The 15,663-nt window shown below is 35.3% G+C and overlaps 1 protein-coding gene across 2 annotated transcripts; it reads right to left on the bottom strand.

Moving 5' to 3' along the window:
* Positions 1–3,651: 3,651 nt before the first annotated feature.
* On the bottom strand, positions 3,652–15,179 carry LOC132303737 (thioredoxin O2, mitochondrial-like). Of its 2 annotated transcripts, none has more exons than XM_059801131.1 (6): positions 14,870–15,179; positions 12,821–12,892; positions 12,661–12,711; positions 12,458–12,537; positions 9,374–9,418; positions 3,652–4,113 (listed from the first exon to the last, which is right to left on the bottom strand). In XM_059801131.1, exons 1-6 carry the CDS (start codon positions 15,108–15,110, stop codon positions 4,003–4,005), a joined length of 600 nt encoding a protein of 199 aa, XP_059657114.1. In that variant the 5' UTR covers positions 15,111–15,179; the 3' UTR covers positions 3,652–4,002. The 2 variants fall into 2 exon arrangements, with proteins under 2 accessions (XP_059657114.1, XP_059657121.1); XM_059801138.1 differs by having other exon boundaries at positions 12,821–12,886.
* Positions 15,180–15,663: the final 484 nt, after the last annotated feature.

The raw sequence follows: 15,663 nt of genomic DNA, 5'->3' as shown, positions 1-15,663 counted from the left end.
GTCATTTTGGCACGGTGTCATAGAGTGCAGTGAGCTCCATGTTGAGTTTTGACCTTTGGATCGCCTCATGTTTGGAGGGTCTTATGCACCAAACGAAGTCATTTTGATACAGAGGCACAGAGTGCCGTGCAATCTGTTTTGAACGTTTTGGATCATGACCTCATGTTTGGAGGGTCTTGCGCACCAAACGAAGTCATTTTGACACACAGTGTTGTGAGCTCCATGTTGAGACTCCGTGCAACCTGTCTTGGCCGTTTTGGTGCACGGCAATTCACACCAAACAACAAATCCTATAATATCAAAGGACATGATGACCAAAAAGTAGTCAAAAAAAGGATATAGTTAACTAAAATTGTGATGATAGGTAATTACCGACTATGGTTACTCGAAAGTTCAATCCGAAAGTTCAAAGGAGATTTTTTTTTTTTAAAGTTTATCAAAACTATGTTGTTTTGATGCACCGGATGGTGCGGAGGACACGAGAAAATCCACTTCCGTAATTACTTATGGTGAATTAAAATGTACTAATGGATCAAAACCCTAATAATGTATATTATTAATATTCACAAAGTAGGTACTTTTTGTACAAAAAGTTTAGAAAAAGCTCTCCTCATGTAAAACTGAATTGTGTATGCAGTGTAGGGTACCAAATGTTGAAAGTGGGAACACAAGGAATGGCCTTTGCTCTTCTTATCCACACACCACACTCCACACCACACAAACAAGCCAGTTAACATGAACCTCCTATTCCTTGAATCAATTTGTTATCAACAATCCCACATTGATTTAACTTTCTTGGGACAGTACACTGCCATCCCTCCTCTCAACCAACAACATAGATGGACATGATGGTAATAAAGTAGAGAGGGAGAGAGAAATGTCAGTTTGGTACACCAGGTTTTTTTGTTTTATCTCCTGAGATGATGAGTTATTTACAATGCATCTGAAACAGATGGGAAATCTTTGTCACTCTCTCTCTCTCTCTCTATGTAGTCTAGAGAGAGGTGAAGGGTGTGAATGGACTAAACACCATATATTCCAAACCTATCATTGTCCAGTTTCTTTGACCATTGTTCCTATCCAATCTTTGACCCTATAACTCTACTTCTCTTCAAGAGGTTTGTGTAGGGTGGGTATCTTTTTTACTTCTACAACTCTCTCTCTCTCTCTCTCTCTCTCCATGTGAAGCACCGTACATCCTTTCAATAACAGAAAAGGTCATTGGGGCAAATTTGGCATGTCTGCTTTGGTTCCTTCCTTGATCAGCTGATGGACAGTGAGAGCATTAAATGACTCCCTTGGAATACCCACAAGATATTTGCCTCAACCCAACTGAGTCATGTTTGCCATGCCTTTTATTTGTACTGTTTTTATTTTTGAGTTATTGCAGTATCAATTTTGATAGTAAAATTATGTTTGGTATAGTGTTATTTTATTTTACGTAGTGTTAAAACATTTTATGAACAGTGGTTCAAAATCGGCTAAAATATCAAAAAAATATTTTTTCTTATTTTGATAACTGTTCGTGGCCCAGAACCATATTTTGCATGTTTCTGTTTCCGACATTTGCATAATAAAACATTGTTCCTAAACGTATTTTCAAATTTTTTAGAAAAAATACTTTACAACAAAAACACAGTTTCTGTTCCCCCTCCCCCAAGTAAAGCTTTGGTTTAAACCCACTGTATTTCTTAAATTATTTCCTTTTTCCTTTTACTTTTATATTTTCTGTCAAGGGTGTGTGCCTTCTGTGTGTGCGTGTGTAGCAACTATGCAGTATTAAACTTGTTAAATTTTTCTTTGTACAAGACTTCAACTGAAGTATGATACCATTTGAAAATCAATTTTCTATCTTCCTTCCTCTTTTATTTATTTATTATTTTTTTTGAACGTTGAAACAAACGCTATATTCACCGCCTATATTTTTTTTTCCTTACAAGACTCGAACTCTTAAACTCCATTTTTTTTTGCCTTTTCTTTTATGTCTTTCTTTCCTTAAAAATTCTCTATTTTATTCATCTCCTGTTTCTCTTGGATGTTACAAAACGATCCTTGGACAAAGAAGGTAAAGAAATAGGAAATCTGTTGTAGCTATACCAAGGCACATCTTATTGCAACACTTAATGCTTCCATTTCTTTCCGCAACTTATTAGCAAAAAATTATACCTTAGGTCTTCAAGGAAAAAGTAATTTATATGAATCGTAACTTATTTCAATTCAAGTTTCAGATGAAGAGCACGGATCTCTGCAGTACAGTGTGAGTGATGGGATGCTGTACCGATCCCACTCGCATGTGAGAGGGATCCCAACTCTCAGATGAAAGATTATGTTTTACAGCCCTGTACAAATCCAAGCTACTAAATATAAAAATAAATACTGTATTAGATTTTAGAGGAAACCACCTTGTAAAAAATAATTTGAAAAGTGTTACGTTTGTACTTGATTTGCACTTAATTTGCTCCTCCCGAACTCCTCAGATATCAGATAAGTTATAATAGGAAGTCTTACGGTTTAAACAATTTGGTGTGAGTGACGGTTGACGTTATTATGACATCAACAATCAATTACAACAGCTCACACTCAGAACAAAACAGTCGACTGTTGGACTCTAAATGATTTTTCTTATAAGAAAACTCATAGATGATTGAAGGGATATGTTTGGAAAGACGCTATCCGTACCAGGGTTGGTATATTCTCAAATTCTTGTAATAGAAATTAGTTTTGTTAGATTTGGTAGCTTAACCAAGGAAAGATCACAAAAGATGGAGGAAAAGCAAAGATTGTGTTTGGCACAGAATGCCATCTCTTTTTCTTCAGTTTAGGAATTTAATAAAGAAGACTGGTTCAGAGAAGAGGGGAGAGATACAAAAGTAGAGCTCACAACATTGTAGGATAAAAGGTGTGTATCAAAGAAGTTGAAGATGGAATTCGATTAGTCGGCAAATTTTGATCCTGCAAAACCTGACCCCTCTATTGAAAAGGCCAAAGCAAATGAAGCTTGCTTTCCATGTTGCATTTTAGAGGACACCTTGTCAATGAGGATTTTAAGATGATTGTTGCAGAATAGCTTGTACAGGTTGTCTGGACAAAGTTGTAGGGAGAGAGAGGGAGAGAGTTGATAATCAACATGACCAAAACAAGAAGATATCAACCGTATTAGTTTTAAAGAAAGACGACTATCATGATATATGCAACCTACTTCATTCTGTGACAAACTCGGCTTAAGAAACTGAAAAAGGGCCACAGAAGATATGAAAATTTTGACAAACCACCTTGACACTGAATGTTGTACTGTTCTTCTGTAACTTATACCCTCCATATAAGGAGAGATGGCTTCCACAAAACAAATCCCAATCGATCAAACCTATTACATTTCCAAGAAAATACGTCAAAATAAATAGAACACGGAAACCTACAGCAGCCACCTGCACCCCCAACCTAACTGCTAACTGGTTTCACTGATTTCTCACAAATTGTATGGAGCGTTTATGCTTTCCCCAATTCCTTACAAAGAGCATTCGGATGCCACATGGGATATTCAATGATCCAAATGAAGTGATTTTGATTGTGTTTGATAATTAGGATAAGGTCCATCTGTACATGGTTTCAAGGATATTAATTCTTTAACTCTATTGTGTTAAAAATACAAGATCCTCACAAGCACACAATTTAGTATTCAATATGAAGGCAAGCAACCATCGGAATCTCATCACCACAATGCCTTCATATGAGAGATGCACAATCTTTGTGCAATGTACCACTAAACAAAAAAAATCCATAAATATGTATCCCAAAGTATAGAAAGGAAAGAAATCAAAACAAATATATTAGCGGTTGTAGAACTAACAAAGAAGGGTTGGATTTAGAAAGGGCTTGGATTTATACCAGATCCATGATAACCTAATTGAAAACCTGATTCTATATAATGGTCTTCGTTTGAAGAAAGAACCCATGGATGTGCTGTAATTACTAATTTTGCAGGCATACATGCAAGGATGAGGATTACTCGTAATCCTCATGGTAGAGTTCTTTCATCTTCTGTCTCAAGAGTTCAACATCAGCACCGATTACTTCATCAGCCTTTTTCCCATCATGGAAAAAGTGGAGTGTAGGCTGCAGCAAAATATTGATCTCAGCATCATAAAGATTAATTATAAATAATCTAACCAGTCAATAAACTAATGCAGTAACAAAAGCATCAATCATAGAATTCTGTGTGTAAAGATACGTATGCATGCATAAAGGCAAGCCATAAAATTAGTAAATTTAGTTTGATGGGGGTAGTCTATTCAATAATACATGGCCATAGTAGCAAATGACAACTCTCCCCTGGTCCTTGTAGGCAAGAGCTGTTTATCTTAGAAAGTTCATTAGACTGCATTTCTGCTCACTCCAAATTAATGCATTGAGAAGCAGACATTAAACTCCAAAGTGTTCCACTATGAAACGCACCACATGCCATACAAAAAATTAATAAAAAAAACTGAAGCTAGTAAAATCCAACCTCTCAAATAAAGGGGTAATAAAGGGCCACAGTTCCTCAAACAAATAGCAGTTGTTAGAAGATGATCCACTCCTTCTGTCTCATTCTTAGTTCTTACTCTGTCATTCTTCAAAATCATTTAATCCTCGATTTCTCACAACTGTCAGCCAACCGCTTCCTCATAACTCCTATCACAACCTTCTCCAAACAAAGGAATCTATTGAATGAGCTACCCACCAATTAAACATATCCATAGCTAAAGTTTCCATTTTCTAGAAATACATGTTTCGAAGGCAACTCCCTCCAACATACATCATGATAAAAAGAAATCTGAGACCTAAGAATGCTAGCAAAAAACTTTTTCAAATATCTTCTAATCAATGCATGGTGCTCTTCGAAACACCTACCCCCAATCGTTTGAATGCCTTTCCGAAAACAACTCCCCTCTCCCACACCCATATTTCCATTGCAGAACCCAACTCCATGAACTGCATCTCTCAGACAATCTAACCCAAATCCCAAATCCATGTTCAATGCAATGTCTAATTTCATAGAACCATGTATCGAAATGTCTAATTTCCTCCTTCGGATGCTGACACCCTCTTTGAATCCTCCCTAATACCTTCCATAAGACATCCTTCATTACCTTTTCCAATCTTTGTATTATCAAATATCAAATGACAAATGGAACATAAAGAACGAAGACTAGCCAAAGTACTTCCAATAGAGGAAGGTTTATTTTGATAGATATTGACATTCCATAATGTTAACCTTCTCTATGACATCCCGAAGTTGGATCTCAAAGTGTACCACTTCAAACTTTGCTACTAAGGCAGTCTGTCACATCCCACATTGCCTAGGGGGAAAAGTTGTCAGCAGTTATAAGGGGGGATGCCTCCTACATATGTAGAGGCGTCTTGAAAAACCATAAGGAATCGTATAACACAAAGCGGGACGTAACAGCACAGTACAGGACAGGTCCTAACAGAGAGTATCAGAGCCAATCCCGAGTCGAAATATTGAGAGAGCATGCACAAGCCCATGTGGGTCAGGCCAGTGATAACGTTGGGTCCCAAGCGGGAGTGACTATGACGTCCCACATCACCTAGAGAAGAGAAGTTGCTGGCACTTAAAAGGAAGGATCCCTCCTACCTGTGTAGATGGGTCTTCAAAAACAGTTGGCCCTCGTGTAGCGCAAAGCACAGACTATCTGCCCAGCGTGGGGCAGCTCTTGACACAGTCTTATACTAGTAGTAGAGAGTGCCCACTTCAACAATCCAATACTATAGAACCGGTATATCCACGACATTCTTGCAGGTTAAAACTTAGTTTTTCGAAGGCTTACTCTCCAGTGCAACGTGCTTCACATCATTTGTTCCAAATATGATATCCACATTACAACCTCCTCAGATATATGTCTGTTCCTCGCCCTCAAGACACGCCGCATAAGGCAAAGAGAAACTGCCTCCCAGGGAGTTTGTCTCCCTCTTCTATTGGCAGACTCCATGCCAACAACTGAAGATCTCCCAATTGACATCAGCATAACCCAATGAACCCCAAACAAACAAGGAATCATAATCGAAAGGCCTATAGAAATGACACTGAAATGGGAGGTGACCAACAACCTGCACTGCATCCTTACACATGCAACACAATTTGCTACCACTCGTTTAGAAAAGCCGCGCGTCGTCAGGTTCTTCGCTATTTGACTTTACGAGAGAGGTTTTGAAACCGTCTCTGGCCTTTGCTGCTGGATCGGTCTCTTAACCTTTTTCAATGTTGACGGCTCGGTCGGACCCCACTATAGGGATTGCGTGCGTTATAAGGGCCCGTAAAGGGGCATTGGGGCTACCTAAAGAGAAAAAGGTAAGGTTGTTTATAATCATTGAGGGTAACAAGTCCTTGAATGGCATCACTGTCCATCTTATCAGATTCTAACTTTTACTTCACGATTGATTATTATTTTTATCGCCAATCTTCATACATTGTTACCCTTTGAGTATCAATCTCGACGACCTAAGTATAACTGAGTAAAAAAGGGAACGAAAAGCACAACAAGACCTTTTTACCAGCAGATATGTACATGAGAGAGAGAGAGAGAGAGAGAGAGAGAGAGAGAGAGAGAGAGAGAGAGGAAAACCCCAATTAATGCCGGCAAGAACACTCTCCCCCTCCACTTTTTCCCAATCAACCATCATCTTTTATCAACCCAGTGCAACATATTCAACACACTTTCACCTCCCATTGCAAGGTGAACAGTAAACTACAAGTTTCCAGTTTTTCTCATTAAAAACTATAATACCCAAAGAACACATGCAATAATTCAAGAATTCCAAAAAGAAAATAAACTACTTAAAATGTCACTCAATAATTCTACCATTCAAGGGACATCAACTTGTTCACCAAAACTCGCATAAACTTAAATAAAATAAAACTCCAGAAACAAAATATCAAAGTTTGCTCCTTTGATCCCTACTTACAATATGAAGTTCTCCATAAATTAAGAGCCACACGGCTTGCCATTCCCCAGGTGGATAAAAATTCGTCTTCAATTCCACTTTTATTTTTTTCCACTATTATACTAGATGATGCCCAAATAGTCCTCTCATCTTTCCGGTCATCATCAGATTACATGACAAAAGCAGTGGACATTAGCCTTAATTCTCTCATGAGAATTCTTGCACAAAGAATGTCTTTGTAACTTGTTTTCGTTCAATTGAGCATAAAAGCAAATTATTGTGGGACACAACTTAATTACTATCACAAGTTTGAGAATATACCCTTTACTCTATCCATGCACAATTGATTTCTTACAGAATTGATTGACAAGCCATGAAATATTCCCTAATACAATCAAATTTCAATCCCTCCTTTTTTTCTTTTACTAGAGAGGTCCCCACCTTTCATGTGGGACTATTCCCCTTTAGACACAACCTCAATGCCACACAAGAAAAACCCTTATTAGGATGGTCTCAAGATGAAAATAGAACCCAATACCTCTGCTTAGTTCTTGACCAATGATTCCACCCCCCTGGGACATTTCTCCCTTTGTATCCGCCAAATCCACCCCCTAGGGATACTTCTCCCTTTGTATCTACTGAGCACATCACAATCTAGTACCTAGTAAACCAAGGGAATGTCGATATTACATCATAAGATAATGAATAATGGTTAAATCTGTTCTCTTGGATATTCATCAAATGTTAGTGGGGTTCCCAAACTATCAGGTCAAAGGCATCAACATGTTCAGGATGGTCATCCAATATCGGTGGTGAATCCCAATCCAAGTGATCTTCCACATATGCCTGTCCTTAAAAATTAGCTATTTTAAGTTTTTAACTTTGGCTTGTACTTCACACAAATCTTCTACACTAATAAAGTAGTCCAAAAATCCTTTTCACTCAACATTAACTTTGAATCGAAAACTGAATCAAACATCATGAAAGAATTTCCTCAAGCTTTCCAAACCTATATCTTCAAGACTGTGATCGCATTCCAAAATTTCCATGCAAAACTTTCACAATACTTTTATTCATAAATTTGTCGAGTTTTCAGTCTAGCTACTCCAATTGTTGCTTGAACTTCTCCAAATTTTGACAACTCTTCTGAAGCAAAGTTGTGGACCATCTTAGATATTCCTACTTATGAGGCTCTCTACACTGAGCACGATCGTAATATTTAGTTGTTAAATATCCCATCACCATTATCATGAGATGGAGTTTCAAATCGAGTAAGCTGTTAAGACTTTAACTTACCTTCATAATTCTCCTCCTCCTTGTTGGTTAGGGGCTAGCACTTCAGTGCCTGCTCTCTCACACACAACTCCTCCTCTTCGTATTTGATGCAGCATAAAATGACAAATCCAACCAGAACATTCTATGACAACTAATGCAAAGACTGTGAAATAAAAACTAAAAACAAGAAAAATAATAAAAAATAAAAATAAAAAAGCACCATTTCAAGGAGCAATCTTTCATTCAAGAAAGCCTCAAACCAATCATTCCAAAAGGAAAGAACAAAATTTTTAATTGAACAAGTCACACAACCGACCTTTGCTAGAAGGCTATGAGTATTTATCAAAGTTCATTACTAACCGTAATTACATTAAATCCCATCCATAAACCATATTTAATATGGGCCCTCCAAACTATGAATAATGAAAGGGAAAAATGCCCTAAAAATGACTGCTAGGTTAGAATGAGACTGTTACATTAGCAAGAACAACAACACTGTGCAAGTGCTCCAGTAAAGTGACCAGAATATTACAGTATGTGATCAAATATTCCACAAATGAAACATAAATAAAAACAAAAGAACTCCATAACTAAATGTTATAGCTTGCTTTTCTTCAAACAAAAAAAAAATGCTTCTTCCAGTTTCCAAATACAATCAAGTTGCTATGTGGCATGTGTCACATTTGCTATATGTTATCATATAGCATGCATCTACGGTTACATTGCATACTTAATATCAAACAATAATACCATTTTTTCTTTGTTATAGGAATCTCCTTGTGCTTTAGATGTAAGGATGGTTCCACAGATTAACTAGGCTGACTTCAAATACTTCGAAAATCTTATCTAACATTTTCCTTGATGAGTAATATATAACAGTTATGATGCATCATTAACCATAAATTGTCCTAAAGCAGTATTCGAAGGTTACGCGCACAGAAAATATGCACTCATATAACAATTACAATTAATATGTATCATTAATGCACCATAAACTGTCCTAAAGCAGTATTCAAAGGTTATGCACACAGATGATATATGCATATCTAAATTTGGAACATGATACATGAAAATAATCATTTTGTCGCATGCTGCTATAAATAAGCCTAACATAATTTATAAAATCAGACACCCGGAAAGGAAAGAATTGATTTACCACAGAGTGAATACTAAATTTGTTCAATATGCTTTGAAGCCCCTCCTGCAAGTTTAACAAGGAAAAAAAAATTCTAGAACTGTTACATTATGCAGTAAGAATGCCATACTCTTTAGAACCAATAAGGATAATTTAGAGCATCAAACAGCAAAAAGGAATTTACATGATAAATTTAAGTTCATCATCACTAGGAATATAATTTCCATCCTTTTTATTTTTGTTTTTTAACCAAAAGAGTCCATCGAAGAATTTAAGAGAGATAGTGAAACACAAACCAAAAAGAAGTCTGCATAACAGGAAAATAATAAAATGCAGAAAAGGAAAACCCAATACAATAACAATATCTGCAGTGGAAGCAACTCTTCAAGAAGAAAAGAACATAACCAACCATGTCAAGAACCAAAACAATCACTTCTAACAGTGACGGCCTTTTGTCTCCTTGTGTATATAAGTGTGAGACCAAAGGTATGAGAACACTTGCCATAATGACATATATCAATCAAAAAATAACATTGAAATACATGGGCACTCATTCCATACATTTACGAATATATGTACAAGGTTGGTTCTCAAGTTGGCTTGGGTAACCTGACCACCTAACACAAAACCGGACTGCCCTCATTAATTCTTCACTTTTATCCCTTCACTTTTTAATAATCAAAATGGATCCAAACATCCAAAGAAAACCGAACCAAGCCATAGTGGTCAGATCAGGTCAGTTTTGGGGTTAGCCAATCCTAATGCGCATCCCACATACAATTGTCTTGATGATCTTAAAAAAATACATTTTTCCAATCCTGTATAACATTTAAATATTGGATTCCACAAAATCATGGCATCCTGCATACAAATAAATACATCAACAACAACCAAGCCTTTTCCCAATTACTTGGGGTCGGCTACATGAATCCTACTAAGGCCGTAGATTCAGTCAACCTGCATACCAATAAATATTCTACTAAATAGCAGAAAACAAAATCACAATCATATTAAAACACTCATTTCATCAAACAATAGGAAGCATGCCATGGTTCAACAAAATCCTTTCAAATGCCCATGTCTCACTCCTTCAGTCAAAACAAAATAAATCATGCCAGTGTTCAACTAAAAATGCCCATATTTCCATACATAGCATTTGACGGTATCTAACATGATTCTTTTCTGATTGTTCTAGTGACGTTCTTAGTTAAGTTAAATGCTAGTAATAACAAAATTTACCGAGACTATTACCAAATAGAATTCCCAAAACCCCACCATTAAAAATAATAATAAATAAATAAATTGTTCCACACATCACTAAATGCACACATACGGTATTGCTCCTTTTGTCATTCTTTTGCACCACTCAAATAATTGATCTACAAGACATTCAACGATTTTTAAAAACAAACAACATGTGCCTGCAGAATGCACCTTGTAGTTCTACTTCCACTTAATCTGATCATAAGATAGGAAAGCCATCATATAATGGACATATTCTGACCACATTGGGGAAAAATGCTTCAAAATTATATGCATATCGATAGGTATACTAATAAAGCTTGGTGGGGGCCATAACCAAACATGGCTTCAAGTCTTCCTAAAAGTTTGAACAATGTCTTCAACCTCCAAATACTAAAAAAACTAACTAGCTATCGTCTAATAATTTCAAATAAAAACCAAATCAAAGCAACTGATTCCTACATGTCCTCAGTAGCAAATAAATGCAAAAAAAAAAAAAAAAACCCAGAAACTTTTTTTTTTTATAAATAAAAAAACAACCCAGAAACTTAATCATAAAATGATTTGACTATTGTTTGATCAAATAAAATTCTGCAGTCATTCCCATGTCGCCCTTCACAGTAATCATGTCTCCATGGGGGGGTTGCAAAAATTTCTCAAACCTCTATTAATGGTGATTTGTATAGGAAAATTAAAGCTAGCCTTCCCCAATATTTTTTTACAAATTCTTATTTTGTTACCCATCTATGATAATAAGAGGCGGTTTGCAAAGGAAATTACTTGTGACTCCTCCAAGTCAAATGAATATTTTAAACTTACTTTTAAAAACTTCAAATATATTTAAAAAAAAAAAAAAAAAAAAAAAAGAATTGTTAATTATTATTGTAATACTTGTTACAACATTTTAGTACTTGATATCATTTGCCAACCTATACTGACACTATATAAGGTATACACAGCCTTCTGACTTATTAGCCTTGTATGTTATCCTGGCCACCTTTTTTTTTTTGGCAAGTGTGGTACCATGGCTTAATTGTCTAGTATAGTTTCTAATAATCTACTTTACTCATATTTAGATGTTCAACAAGCCATAGTTTGGATAATAGAATACATTAATTTACATCAGCAATATATATATATATAAGTGTCACTTGTGTGTGTGTGTGTGCATGTGTGCAAATTAGGGCACTAATTAATCACACTAATCTACTTTAATTGGCACTGTGTTTCCGAAAGCTGGCCTTGGAATAAATATCATGCAAATTATATATACATAAACCATAAGAGTCTATACATATACACACACACACAAAAGAGAAGAAAAATAATACAATTTGCCCCCCCGCCCCCGTCTCCATCTATATTCTTAGAATGGCTCTACATAGTTTACATGTCATTGAGAAGGAAAACAATAATACTGATAAAAATAAAAGATTTTAAAAATAAATAAAAAAGAAAAAGAAAAAGGAAAAGAAAAAGAAAAAGAAAGAAAAGGAAAGAGAAAAGAAAATTAAGGGGAAAAAAAATGTAGTTTGCAATGCCATCGTGTTTTCCCAAAGCATGACTGTTGGCTTCCCTCCATAAAAATGGACTAAACCCCATATTTAATACAATTGTACGTCCATAGAAGTCACCCAAACATTGTTTCCCTTAACACAAATTCAAATCATTTTCTGTTGCCCTTTAAAAATTGCGATCTTGCGCATATGGACACCACGATATAATATTCAGAGATTTAATGTGTGAACCACCAACAAGAATAAAGGCTAAATTAATAAGATACTAGGTTGTGAGGCAATCCTCGGGAATGCTTTTTTGAAACCCAGCTCAGAAACACAACTTAATATCAAACTTCCCTCATACCTTATCAATGTCAACTTTATATGTGGTGACATGAGGGTAGTCCTCACTCTCCTCTTTAAGGATAGGAGCTAACAACCTACCTGCACAAGATGTGAATATACAATAAAATGGTAACGCAAAACCCTTTACATTAAACATCCTAGTTAACATTAATTTCTAATATATAAAAATAAATGTATCCATATCACCCATAAGAATCTTACACGGCCCACACCATGATGCAGTGTAGTAGAATATTGCTGACAAAGATTCATCTGTTACAATAGGTTTTAATAAATAAGTAAGCAACACCAAAGCCTTTGTAACTGGTGAACCAAATACTAACATATGAAAACAAATAATAAATAAAATACAAAAATATACCTTGAACTTTGCGAAGTGAACTATTGAATTCCTCTTCAGATTCAATCACCACCATATTTGATGGACCTGGAACTAATTTAAAGATTTAGCAAATTATAAACAGCATGAACCTGGATTGTTTCAACAAATTAATATTATTTTTACACAAATAACAATAGCAACTTTTCAATAAAGGAATCAGTTCATCAAAATGGATGGAAAAAAAAAAAAAAAGCAACGAAGCACCAAAACTAAGTTATAAGAACTTTAGGGAATTCATGCATGAATACCTACCGCAAATACCTATATTTAAACAAGATAAAAATTAAAACTGGTGATTAGGAAATACATGCAAGGACATGAATTACACCCAATATTTGCATTGAAGGGCACATAAATTTTTCTACCCCCAAAAGCATTCATAAATATTGCCCCAAAATGTTTCTGATAAGTAAGAATATGTAAAATATATATAGTCGCTAAATATCAGCAACTGAATAAAAAAATATCAGTCTGATGTCATTGGGATCATATACTTACTCAAATACATCAAAATATGCTATTTGCCCATATTCAGGAGAAATTATTAGATAGTAATAATTTCTCCATATTCTGGAATGAAGGCTACTCTAGAGACTCAAATCATAAGAAGGCATTAAGGGGTTAGTCAACTCTCTCATTTGCACGAAATTTTATTTATGGACCTGAATTACACCCAATGTTTTCATCGAAATGCACCTGCAACAGAATTTTCTACCTTCAACCTTCTCATAAAATTCTCACCAATACTACAAAAAAAAAAAAATTCAAAAATCAAAAATTGTGATGAACTAAAGTAACAAACCAATATGGCAATACCTCAACATATGATTTGTCTCTACCAGCATCCTCTACCATTCAAATTCATGCTACATCCTAAAAAAAATCTCACGTTTTTTTTATTAGTGAGTCAGGAAAAAAAATCCTTACTTTTAAGTTGTTGATGCAAGATTCTGTGGCAACGAGGAACGACATCGTAGCTGCATATAAAAAAATAAAATAAAAAAGAATAATCGAAGGGCACCGGTGTGGTACCGGCCAAAGCGTGAGTAATCGTTGGAAACCCTTTGGCCGGTACCACACCAGTGCCCCTTCGATTACTCTTTCTTTCTCTGCTTCTACAACATCGTTCTTGATCACCACAGAATCTTGCATCAACATAAGGCATTCCCTATGCCATATAACTCCCAATCTCAAAGCCGCCACTTAAAACAACTGAAGTAATTCCAATCATTTATTTTACACTACAGAAAGCTCAAGTCTATCTCAGTCTAAATGAACTTGAGACATCGAGGTTTTGTCTCTGCTTCTTATGTAGAATTTCCAAAATTTCTTTTCCTCTAAGATATACGACAAACTCTTACAGTTGCAGCAGCACTTACGAGTAATTTGAACCTTAATCCTTGTGCAAGTCCAGCAAGAAACTAAGATAATTGCTTTTCAAAGTAAACAGCAAAAACCCCTTACGGAGACTGACAATAGGAATTTAGAAACAAAAATCCCGATATGAACTTTTTTTCAAATCCGAACAACCACCATAAGTAATTGAATTTTTGGGTTCAGTGAGACAGTGAAATACTCTTTAAAAGTTTTTTTTAAAAATAATAATAATAAATAAATTTATCAGTATTGTGACAAACCAAATACAACAATCAGATTTGATTTCATGTCTTGTTACATTTCATGTTTCAATGAACTTGTTTTCTTTCATATCGTTTTGTAATTGTTTACATATCTACCCAATAAAGAAATTATGTCCCGTATGCATGTTCTCTTGCACTCCCCTATTTATTTTTAAACCAATGTTTTGAGAAATTCATCCTAGCAGGTTCTAAAACCAATATAAGTATTCTCCTAAGCAGTGAACTTTTTTTATTTCAATAAGAAACTACACCAAAATAAATTAATTAATTAAAGCTCAGAGGCACCATAATTTAGTACATGATATCAACAACAATTAAGAAACCAAAAAGTAAAACCCTAAAGCTTGAAAACAACAAGCTTTCTATTATTTTTGGAATAGAGAGATACCTGAGGATGACGAGCAAAAGTTTCGGCAAAGGTTGAAATGCTCCGGAAGAAGAAATGTTGCGGTGGTTATTGGGGCGATAGTGAAATTGAACAATGCTCTCGAAGTACTTAGAGAAGAGTTTGAAACTTTGTTCGCAGATGAAATTGGGGTTTCTCTGAGAGAAGATAATGGAGTAATACCTGGCCTGCTGCGAAGGAGATGGCGTAGCATCCACGGACGAATTACCGAGCTCCTCCCCATTCTTCCTCTCTCTCTCTACTTTCTCTGTCTAGAAAACGATCTTCAGTCGGCTACTACTGTGGTTTTTTTTTTTTGGGTTTTTAAAAGACTAAAAACCAAGATGGGCCGACCATTGAACGGGCTTTAGCTTAAGGCCCTGTTTGACAATACTTCTGCCGTTCTGCGTCGGTTCGTTTTTTATTTTTTATTATTTTCTTTGAGATTGTTTATTAGTTAGTACTACTAACATTTTGCGTTTTGAATAACTGAAACGTAAAATAAATAAAATAATAAATAAATAAATAAATAAAAGCCAAAATGGGAACAGTGGGCAACAACTATTGTAGCCTTTTGGGCTATTGAATAACAAAATCTTACATAAACCACAAAAAGAAAAAGTAAATTATACTAACACCGCTTCAGTTAGATCAAATTTCTACCTAAATAAATATTTTAATTTTAACTTTTACTTGCACTACCAAATTACTTTTTGGACTCAAACAATGGACTCATTTATTCTTACTTTTTCAATTCAATATAATACAAAATATTTATAAATGTAAATAACAAAAAT

This window comes from Cornus florida, unplaced genomic scaffold (assembly GCF_030987335.1).
Source record: "Cornus florida cultivar Cherokee Brave unplaced genomic scaffold, ASM3098733v1 CherokeeBrave_3.0.0_Hap2_Chr01, whole genome shotgun sequence".
In the NCBI taxonomy this organism is placed as follows: Eukaryota; Viridiplantae; Streptophyta; class Magnoliopsida; order Cornales; family Cornaceae; genus Cornus; species Cornus florida.
The sequence above is the reverse complement of the archived record's forward strand: the minus strand, read 5'-3'. Positions and strand labels throughout refer to the sequence as shown.